Here is a 9,954-nt window from a genome sequence, read left to right as displayed (position 1 = left end):
ACAAGAAGGAATTATTTAATTCAGAATTGAAGTTGGAATAAACCAGCCACCTAATTCAGATTTAAGTTTAAGTTGAGATTCAATTTGCATTAGGAATTAAATGTTTACAAGGTGAAATTAAAGAGGATTTAACTTTTATTCTGAATTAAAGAGGATTTAAAGCTCAAATGTAAACGTGGCCAGTGACAAAAAAAAAAAAATAAGTTGATTGAATAAAAAAAGCACTGAATAATAAGGACATCAGTGGAAATGTAAAGTTATCCCCTAAAAATAATACTCAAGTAAAATTTCAGTACATTAACTAAATTTGTTCACACTGTATGTACTGTATATATATATGTGTATATGTATATATATATATAAATGTCTCTGGGGTCACTGGACATTAGTGGCTGTGGTTGTTGTGGTTGATGTTGAAGCAGGGCTGGTTAGGAGAGGAGCTGTCTGTCAGTGTGTCAGCTGACAGTGCACTTATGATTTCAGTTTTGGCTCTAATTATTGATTTATAATCTTATTATTTTTTATTATTTTAATTTTATTTGTTGAAATAGAGGTTCCGGAAAAAGTCAAAAAGCCTTGATCAATAAACACATGAATGTGACTCTTTTATGTATTTAAAAACTAAAAACTAGTCGGTGCTGACACTAACACAAGACAAAGGTTAAAGCGTTCTCTGGTGGTCGACTGCCTTTATGGTTAAACACATTGATGTTAAAAACAGCCAATTGAAACTGCACTGGCAGTGTTTTCAAATGTTCATTCACTTTCTTTTCGTCGTCAACGAACCTTTTTCACGGACGATAACTAAATAAAAACTAAATAAAAGTCAGATATGAAGACGAAGACTGAGACGAAGGATAACTGACACTGTAGTCCACGAATAAAAACGAGACGAAACTCGAAGGCGTGACGAATGGAGAAGAGATCCAATCAGAACTGCTCTTTTTGCGGGACAAGTTGGGAAGAAATCCAATCAGAGCGAATCTTTTGAGGATACGTTGATCTCATTGGTTGATCTGTGCGGAGGGAGGCAGCCATTTTTAAAATACCGCGGCAAATGCACGCCAGCAACAACAGGTAAACAAACCCGAAACAAACGCAGCAGCTAAGAGGAGAAATACGTAACACAACGGTTTAGCCTACCATGTCCGAGGGAAACTGCATGTCTCGTGCGCAATAGACATGTCAGGACTAGGGCGAAAACGAAGAATTGACATTTGGTCGCACTTCACATATGACAACAAGGACAACAAGACCGCCTGTACAGCGTGTGGAGCAAAAATTTCCGGGAAAAACACCACCAACTTGAAGCGACATTTACAGACGACTCATCAAGAAATACATGCGAAGATAAGCTACGGTTATTTTATCATATCAACACCTGTGTGTCTGCTAAACTTGGAGTACGATAGAAGCTAAAGGAATCCACATTTGAACTGTATTGATAAAACTGAGTCTGAGGCGATTATCTCGCTGAATTAATAGGATTATAAATATTCAATATTCTCAAATTGAATGAAATATCTAGGCCTACTATAAGTAGATTGTGTGTGTGGGTGTCATTGTAGCCTAAGCAGTTATTCTCATTTCACACTGAGATGGCAGATTTGTGAAGGCAAAAGCCAGCTTAATAAACATACGTGTGTGTGTGTGTGTGTGTGTGTGTGTCTGTGTGTGTGTGTGTGTGTGTGTGTGTGTGTGTGTGTGTGTGTGTGTGTGTGTGTGTGTGTGTGTGTGTGTGTGTGTGTGTGTGTCTGTGTCTGTGTGTGTGTGTGTCAGAGAGGCTTCAGGAGATTGGGCAAGAAAGAAAAGAATCACAGCTTGCTTCCCCCCTTTTCACCCTCACAGATACAGAAGAAGTCTGATTACAAAGATGACCATGGGCCAAGTGGAAATAAAGCTAGTGCTGCTAGTGAAACCCAGCAGCAGACCATCTCTACAGCTTTCCAAAGTTCTTCAAAATACAAAACTGAATCGAAAGAACAACATACCAAGGAGCAGGCCATAGCTAGATGGATTGGACGCACAGGTTTACCAGTCACAACAATTGAAGACGAGGACTTTGTGCTAATGATGGAGATAGTAGATCGGAGACTAACAGTTCCAAAGAAAACCAAAATGAGCAATTTGATTGAAACACAGTATGAACATGAAAGACAGAGATTCAAAGAGAGACTGGCTGCTGCCCGGAGAGTATCGATTGGCCTTGACATGTGGACAAAAAAAGGACTGACAGCCTCATTCCTTGCCATAAGCGCATGCTACTTTTGTGTTTAACAAAGTAAACCTGTACACATATTGTTGGCCCTTGAACAAGTAGCTCACCCACACACTGCACTGTCTATCAAGGCATACGTGGATAAATGTATGCAGGAGTGGGCCATACCAAAGGAGAGGATCCTGACCATAATAACGGACAATGGGAGTAACATGGTGGCAGCCTTTAAACACACAACAGCAGAAGAAACAAGCTCAGACTCAGAGGACGACTCCCCTGGGTCCACAATGGAAAGTGATTCTGAATCTGTAACGGAAGACCAGCGGTGAGCCATGATTAGTTTATTCTTTTAAATGCCAATTATCACATGAATGATTTTCCCCGACACATGAATACACACACACACACACACACACACGCACCAGTCACTTTATTAGGTTAAATACTTATCTGGTAGTCCTTTCTTCCTGTTTTTAGGTACCATCATGTCGACATGGAAATGGACCGGACACCGTGTGTGGTGCATACTATACAACTTGTGGTCCACATGTTGCAGAAAGAGACGAGTGTCAAAAGAGTCCTCAACAAAGCAAGGTCGGTGGTGAAGCTCTTTCGCAAGTCCTCAGTTGCAACACAGAGGGTACTGGACCAGTGTGGTCTTATTGTTGTAAATGACTGCCCCACACGCTGGTCGAGCACATTCAGCATGGTCACACGACTCCTCACAGTCAAAGATGCAGTCTGTCAAATCGCAAGTGACATGGGATGGGACGGTTTGCTTACCAGTGAGTGGCAAAAGCTTTCATCAATCCAAGACCTACTGCTGCCTTTTGCGGAACACACTAAAACCCTCCAGAGTGACACCTCATCTATGTCCCTAGTGGTTCCTGCCCTCTTTGATCTGCTGAGTCACCTAACTGACTTTGCAGAGAGCACTCGGTACAGAGACCTCGCCACTCTTGCGGAGAAAATGAGAGCAAATCTGAACCAGCGTTTTGCTTGCTTCTTGGATTCAGCTGATGAAAAGTTCTCACCGCTTGCAGCAGCTGCCTGCTTTGTCAACCCAACTGTCTGTGAAATCCTTGTTAATGTTGATGTGGCTGATGGAAATATCCCGGAACTGCTGAAACAGGCAGAGGACTATGTGGTCAAATGCACTTTCCCACACACAAGACAGGAGGTGGACCAGTCTGAAGAAGATGCAGAAGAAGAGGTGATTGAGGAACCAGAAGCAGCACCATCCTCAAAGCAGCCTGTATTTAGGTTCCTCATAAAATGCCGCACCACGCGGCTTAAACAGAAAACCTCCACAACCAGCATCAGGCAGCAGATCATCAAGTACAAGGAAGAACTTTCACATCCCATCACTGAGGATACAGGAACAGACTTCTGGCTGGAAAAGAGTGACAGTTTTTATCACAGTTTAAAGCCACTTGCGTTAGACTTGTTGGCTATGCCAGCTTCTCAAGCTTTTGCAGAGAGGGTATTCAGCATCACAGGTGACCTCACAAGAGGACGGCGCAACAGAGGAAGGGTCACATTGGAGCGAAGCGCTTTCCTTAAAATGAACAGAGAGAAATAGAACAGTTGTGTTCACTGCTATTTACAGCATTTCCTGTAGCTGCACAACTTGATATTGGTATTTGTTTTATTTAATATGAGAACAGAGATTTTTTGTTCCATGCAAAAATGGCATTACAGCTTAGCATGTAATTCACTTGTTTTGAGTTGAGCTTATTGATACCTCTTTTTATTTATTAACAGAAGAATTTCATTTTTTGTGCAATGACGATGCATATTTTCTTTTGCATATTTATTTTTTCTTTTCAAATATCTGATTTTGCACTCAATGCATAGTAAGAGATGATGAAGATGATGTTCACAGTGTTGTGTGCTTTTTTAGTTTAATGTGATATTTACCTGTATTTTCAATGCTGAGAGACAAGGTTTTTCTTTTTTACTTGAAGACAAAGGAGTACTCTTTGGTAGTTACAGCCAATACATTTTTTATTTTAAATTTCAGAATTGCACTTGTCTGTTCTGTTTATATCTTGTTGATTTTGCACAGAGTCGCAAGACGTGAGGCATTGTAGCCCAACCAGTTATTTAACTTGGATTTTGTTCAAAATAAGCCCCTGAATTCAACACATTTTAGATCTCATGCATCAATGATGCACATAGTCCACAGAAGATCAAACTGGAGATTGATGCAATATTGAAGGAGGAGAGTTCTGTTAAGACATTAAGAATAAAATACATGTTGTATTACAACCGTTATCTGTGTCTGTATTGCATATTTTGTATTGCAAACCCTTATACCTAACCATTCCATGAAAAAAGAAACATTTAGTCGACTAAGTCCACTGTAGATGTCGTCGACTAATATCTGCTAATGTTTAGTCTACTAAAACTAGACTAAGACTAAAAGATTTCAGAAGACTAAAACTAGACTAAGACTAAATGGTGTGTTATTCAAAAGACTAAGACTAAGACTAAATCAGAATTTTCTGCCAAAATTAACACTGATTTAAAAAAAAATATTCATTTGGAAAACGGATGAAAAAAAATAATAATTCGGAAAACGGATTTTCAAAAAAAAAATATTAATTCGGAAAACGGATTTTTTAAAAAAAATTATTCGGAAAACAGGTTTTAAGAAAAATAATAATTCGGAAAACGGATTTTTAAAAAAAATTAATTCGGAAACGGATTTTTTTTTAAAATATTCATTTGGAAAACGGATTAAAAAAAAAAAATTTTCGGAAACGGATTTAAAAAAAAAAAATTAATTCGGAAATGGACTTTAAAAAAAATATTCATTTGGAAAACGGATTAAAAAAAAATATTCATTTGGAAAACGGATTAAAAAAAATAAATTCGGAAAACGGATTTAAAAAAAAATTAATTCGGAAAACGGATTTAAAAAAAATAAATAATTTGGAAAACGGATTTTAATTCGGAAAACGAATTTAAATAAAAAAATTAGTTCGCAACACAAATTTTAAAAAAATTATTAATTCGGAAAATGGATTTAAAAAAAAATGAATTCGGAAAACTAATTTTGAAAAAAATATTAATTCGGAAAACGGATTTAAAAAAAATGAATTCGGAAAATGGATTTTTTAAAAAATGAATTCGGAAAACAAATTTTTAAAAAAGATTATTTCGAAAAACGGATTTAAAAAAAATATTAATTCGGAAAAAGGATTTTAAAAAAATTATTAATTCGGAAAATGGATTTAAAAAAAATGAATTCGGAAAACTAATTTTGAAAAAAATATTAATTCGGAAAATGGATTTAAAAAAAAAATGAATTCGGAAAACTAATTTTGAAAAAAATATTAATTCGGAAAACGGATTTAAAAAAAATAAATAATTTGGAAAACGGATTTTAATTCGGAAAACGAATTTAAATAAAAAAATTAGTTCGCAACACAAATTTTAAAAAAATTATTAATTCGGAAAATGGATTTAAAAAAAAAATGAATTCGGAAAACTAATTTTGAAAAAAATAATAATTCGGAAAACGGATTTTTAAAAAAAATTAATTCGGAAACGGATTTTTTTTTAAAATATTCATTTGGAAAACGGATTAAAAAAAAAAAATTTTCGGAAACGGATTTAAAAAAAAAAATTAATTCGGAAATGGACTTTAAAAAAAATATTCATTTGGAAAACGGATTAAAAAAAAAATATTCATTTGGAAAACGGATTAAAAAAAATAAATTCGGAAAACGGATTTAAAAAAAAATTAATTCGGAAAACGGATTTAAAAAAAATAAATAATTTGGAAAACGGATTTTAATTCGGAAAACGAATTTAAATAAAAAAATTAGTTCGCAACACAAATTTTAAAAAAATTATTAATTCGGAAAATGGATTTTAAAAAAAATGAATTCGGAAAACTAATTTTGAAAAAAATATTAATTCGGAAAACGGATTTAAAAAAAAATGAATTCGGAAAATGGATTTTTTAAAAAATGAATTCGGAAAACAAATTTTTAAAAAAGATTATTTCGAAAAACGGATTTAAAAAAAATATTAATTCGGAAAAAGGATTTTAAAAAAATTATTAATTCGGAAAATGGATTTAAAAAAATGAATTCGGAAAACTAATTTTGAAAAAAATATTAATTCGGAAAATGGATTTAAAAAAAAAATGAATTCGGAAAACTAATTTTGAAAAAAATATTAATTCGGAAAACGGATTTAAAAAAAATAAATAATTTGGAAAACGGATTTTAATTCGGAAAACGAATTTAAATAAAAAAATTAGTTCGCAACACAAATTTTAAAAAAATTATTAATTCGGAAAATGGATTTAAAAAAAAAATGAATTCGGAAAACTAATTTTGAAAAAAATATTAATTCGGAAAACGGATTTAAAAAAAAATGAATTCGGAAAATGGATTTTTTAAAAAATGAATTCGGAAAACAAATTTTTAAAAAAGATTATTTCGAAAAACGGATTTAAAAAAAATATTAATTCGGAAAAAGGATTTTAAAAAAATTATTAATTCGGAAAATGGATTTAAAAAAATGAATTCGGAAAACTAATTTTGAAAAAAATATTAATTCGGAAAATGGATTTAAAAAAAATATGAATTCGGAAAACTAATTTTGAAAAAAATATTAATTCGGAAAACGGATTTAAAAAAAATGAATTCGGAAAATGGATTTTAAAAAAAAATTAATTCGGAAAACGAATTTTGAAAAAAATATTAATTCGAAAAACGGATTTAAAAAAAATATTAATTCGGAAAAAGGATTTTAAAAAAATTAATCCGGAAAACGGATTTTGAAAAAAAATATTCGAAAACGAATTAAAAAAAAACATATTAATTTGAAAAACGGGTTTAAAAAAATATTACTTCGGAAAATGGATTTAAAAAAAAAAATGGATTCGGAAAACGGATTTAAAAAAAAAAAAAATTTGTTAAACGGATTTAAAAGAAAACTTAATTCGGAAAACGGATTTTAAAAAAAAGAAAATTCGGAAAACGGATTTAAAAAGAAAATTCGGAAAACGGATTTAAAAAGAAAATTCGGAAAACGGATTTAAAAAGAAAATTCGGAAAACGGATTTAAAAAGAAAATTCGGAAAACGAATTTTTTTTTTTTTTACTGACTACAATGCTCCATTGTATGGATCAGAGGTTCTCAACTGGTCTCACCCTGGGACCCACATATTACCACAGTCATTAAATCGTGTGACCCATTTTTTTTTTTTTTTAGAATTCAACCAAACAAATGTAGTTTTTCAAAAACACATATATATATATATATTTTTTAAAAAAATATATAAATCTATATCATGTGCAACATGCATTTCGCAGAATGACTGTCAAAAATGTTTTCTTTCAAATTAAGAGACAAGTCCAAATGAGAGACATTAGGTATTTATTTCTTTTTGACTAGCTGTCTGTGACCCAACCAGTACAGGTTCAAGACCCACTTTGAGCTCCGACCCACCAGTTGAGAATAGCGGACGTAGATTACCCAGTGTTTACCAGTTATATAAATAAATAGATTTTTCAAGCCTTTTTCTTTATCTACAAACCTTTTCAAAATAAAATAGTACTATGCTGACTTTGTGATAAATAGTAAATAACACCGTTTAAATAAATCCAGTGATGTTTGGTTGAACCTGAGGAATTATTTACATTTTATTGACAGATATTTTAACTTATTTTGAAAAACAACAGGTTTTGCCGCTGGGTGGCGCTGATTTATGTACTTGGGTTGGACGGACACGCCTCCGTTTCTTCTTCTCCGCTTTTCTCCAAGTTTGGAGCAAACATTCCATCCCACAGGTGGTCGTGATGACGTAGACAGCCTTCATCATCATCGTCATCATCATCATCACTGTCTGTCTTACTCAGCTTCACTTCCCTCCATAATATTTCTTCTTCTTCTTCTAGTTTAACGGTAGTCATCATCCAGCTCTGTCCGTCCTCCATTTTACTGCTTTGTTCCTGACTCTAGCTGGTTGCCAGATACAACTGACGATTCCCCGCATGAAATATGTTGAATATCCACAGAAATGCCCCAAAAACCATCCGTTCATCATCTAAATAAAACATAAATATCACATTTAACCAACGTTAAACTGTTTAATCACTAAGTTAGTTATTTTATAATCTCACAATCAGCGGGAAAATACTCAACCTGGCAACCACTCAACTTTTGTACTGACGTCACAACCAACTTTTTTATAAACTTTATGACAAACCAGTCAGAATAAATGTGTTTAATGGTGATTTAAGAGTGAATAAAGTAGTTACAGCCTGAAGGATTTGGTCTGTGGATGATTTAATGGATTTTAGAGGAAATTTGTTGAGTATAAATTAATTTATGATTAAATTATGATGGTTTGTTCTCTGAAAATATAGAAAAAGATCTAATGAATACATATTTAATGAGCAGTGAGAGTAAAGTCACTATAGATCACATTAAATCCACAGTTGCTTATACTTTATTTGAAAAAAAAAAAATTTTTTTTAAAAAAGAGAAAAATGATTTAAGCAGACATTGAACCATAATGTTTTTCTTCTTCCTTTGAAAATAAATTATATTTTAAAAGTTATTAGCTCCGATTTTTGTGGAAAATAATCGGAAAACAGTTCAAAAAATATAATTCGGAAAACGGATTTAAATTTTTTTAAAAATCGGAAAAAGAATTAAATAATAATAATCATTTGGAAAACGGATTTAAAAAAAAAAATATTTGAAAAACAGATTTATTTTTTTTTACTGACTACAATGCTCCTTTGTAATCTATCAAAAACACTCACTACCAACAGTATTCTGGTCAAATATCTGATAAAACGCTTCACATGAGTTCACTTTGACTTTATTTAAAGGGGACATAACATGGTTTTAAATCCTTCCTTTTTACATATAAATCATACAGTTGTGGTCTATATAAAGCAGAACTGCACTGCTTGGGTCTGAATTCCTCATTATTATAGCTCCACCCCTTTTCTACCCCTTTTCCGATGTGCTTCTAAGAGCAACTCGTTTTGGTGCTGTCTCTTTAAATGCAAATGAGACACTTCATACCCCGCCCCCTCTCCAGGTTCAACTCCACCCTGCTCGGCCATTTTTGTAGTTTGATAGAAGAGATACGGCTATGTAGCGGTGCAGAAAATGTTTATTCACACGTTATTTACAAAATGTCAACAACGTTAGACTTGTCCATCCAGCCTTACATGTTCCAGTCAGAGTCTGACCCAGTGGAGCGAGATGAAAATGAAGATGATGAACCTGCAGAACCCTAACAAGTGAGCTAACACAAGCACCGAGCTAACGCTAGCGCCAAGCTAACGTCACGAAATGCATTTTAATACAGTCTTTTCAAAGACAAAAATGGCAAAATGAAATGACTAATGAAAACTTTAGACTTAAATTAAATCACGTAGGCCATATCATCAAGGATCTAAAACGAGCACACAGCGCTAACATATGAAGACGGTGCAACTGCTAATGCTAACAAAACAATGACAGGGACGTCTTATCATCACACTTTTTAGCGTTATTTACAGCTTACCGAAGTGCTCTGTTCATCGTCTCCAAAGATAGAAGGAATTGAACCCTCAATCAGACAAAGTCTTTCGGCAAATCCTTCTTTATACTGGTGGAGGTTGATGAAGCAGTCATCATTGAAGTGCTTCACACACACAAAAATGACCTTACCCACAGATGTGGTACATTTCTATAAAAAATAAAACTCAACC

The 9,954-nt window shown here is 33.4% G+C and overlaps 1 protein-coding gene across 1 annotated transcript; it reads left to right on the top strand.

The window, feature by feature from the left end:
* Positions 1–2,367: 2,367 nt before the first annotated feature.
* LOC114458380 (zinc finger BED domain-containing protein 4-like) lies at positions 2,368–3,800 on the top strand. Its single transcript, XM_028440759.1, has 2 exons — positions 2,368–2,543; positions 2,696–3,800. The coding sequence occupies exons 1-2, from the start codon at positions 2,368–2,370 to the stop codon at positions 3,798–3,800; spliced, it is 1,281 nt and encodes a 426-aa protein (XP_028296560.1).
* The last annotated feature ends 6,154 nt before the right edge of the window (positions 3,801–9,954 follow it).

Source organism: Gouania willdenowi, unplaced genomic scaffold, assembly GCF_900634775.1.
Source record: "Gouania willdenowi unplaced genomic scaffold, fGouWil2.1 scaffold_10_arrow_ctg1, whole genome shotgun sequence".
Lineage (NCBI taxonomy): Eukaryota > Metazoa > Chordata > Actinopteri > Blenniiformes > Gobiesocidae > Gouania > Gouania willdenowi.
Note: the sequence above shows the minus strand (reverse complement) of the source record. Positions and strands in the feature narration are given on the sequence as shown.